At 44.1% G+C, this 1,008-nt stretch overlaps 1 protein-coding gene across 1 annotated transcript; it reads left to right on the top strand.

The window, feature by feature from the left end:
• The first annotated feature begins 380 nt into the window (after nucleotides 1–380).
• SERTM1 (serine rich and transmembrane domain containing 1) lies at nucleotides 381–704 on the top strand. Its single transcript, XM_007464237.1, has one exon. It carries the CDS (start codon nucleotides 381–383, stop codon nucleotides 702–704), a length of 324 nt encoding a protein of 107 aa, XP_007464299.1.
• The last annotated feature ends 304 nt before the right edge of the window (nucleotides 705–1,008 follow it).

Genomic DNA, 1,008 nt, shown 5'->3' with positions numbered 1-1,008 from the left:
AAAAGTGCATTTTTATATCATCATTTGTAATATAAAGACAGAAACATTACTTGTTCCTGGGGAAATGATTTCATTCTTTTCCCTCCCCGGTTGATTTTATAATTAAGCCTTTGCTGAAATGAAAACTGGAAGTGAGATTCAAATGTAATTTTTTCTGAATAATGCACTCAGTGGTTTTGGGGTTTTTGTCTTTGTTTTTGCAGTGATGGACACCTGATACCCTGCTGCCTTTGCTTGGAAACTGAGTTTTGCTGTACTGATTTAACCACCCGCAATGTTTGCTGATGCTATCATGACAAAAAGAATGCTGATTCTGTCCCTGTTGACCCCTGTGTGAAACTGCTTTTCATATACTGTGCATTCTTTGACCTTCCATAAAGATGTCTGAACCTGACTCTTCATCTGTATTCTCGGGGAGTATGGAGAATGGAACTTTCCTCGAGCTATTTCCCACATCCCTGTCCACATCGGTGGACCCGTCCTCAGGCCACCTGTCAAATGTCTACATCTATGTGTCCATATTCCTCAGCCTGTTAGCCTTCCTGCTTCTACTTTTAATCATTGCCCTCCAGAGGCTCAAAAATATCATCTCCTCCAGTTCCTCCTACCCGGAGTATCCAAGCGACGCTGGAAGTTCTTTCACCAACTTGGAAGTCTGCAGTATTTCCTCGCAAAGGTCCACTTTTTCAAACCTTTCCTCCTGAAGAAAATGTAAGAATCCTTCAACGCTGCGGCCCTTGGGGAGTTTTCCCTCGGGAAGTGTCGCATGAAGTACGTGCCTCAGGAAAGAAACACCCATTTTGTTCTTTTCCACTGATTAGACCCAGTTCTCCTTCTCCTTCAGCCCTGATTTCTTTTCCTGTTCATGATGCTTTTCATTGTGACTGTCGGAGTTGATGCTGACAGAAATGCATGCAAGGTGCAGAATTTCACCCAGACTGCTTGGTGAATCTGGGGCTGGCTTCTTCTCAGTGGGTCAGGCCACCCTGTTGGACACCTGAGGCAGAA

The sequence above is a fragment of the Lipotes vexillifer genome, unplaced genomic scaffold, assembly GCF_000442215.2.
Source record: "Lipotes vexillifer unplaced genomic scaffold, Lipotes_vexillifer_v1.1 scaffold120, whole genome shotgun sequence".
In the NCBI taxonomy this organism is placed as follows: domain Eukaryota; kingdom Metazoa; phylum Chordata; class Mammalia; order Artiodactyla; family Lipotidae; genus Lipotes; species Lipotes vexillifer.
Note: the sequence above shows the minus strand (reverse complement) of the source record. Positions and strands in the feature narration are given on the sequence as shown.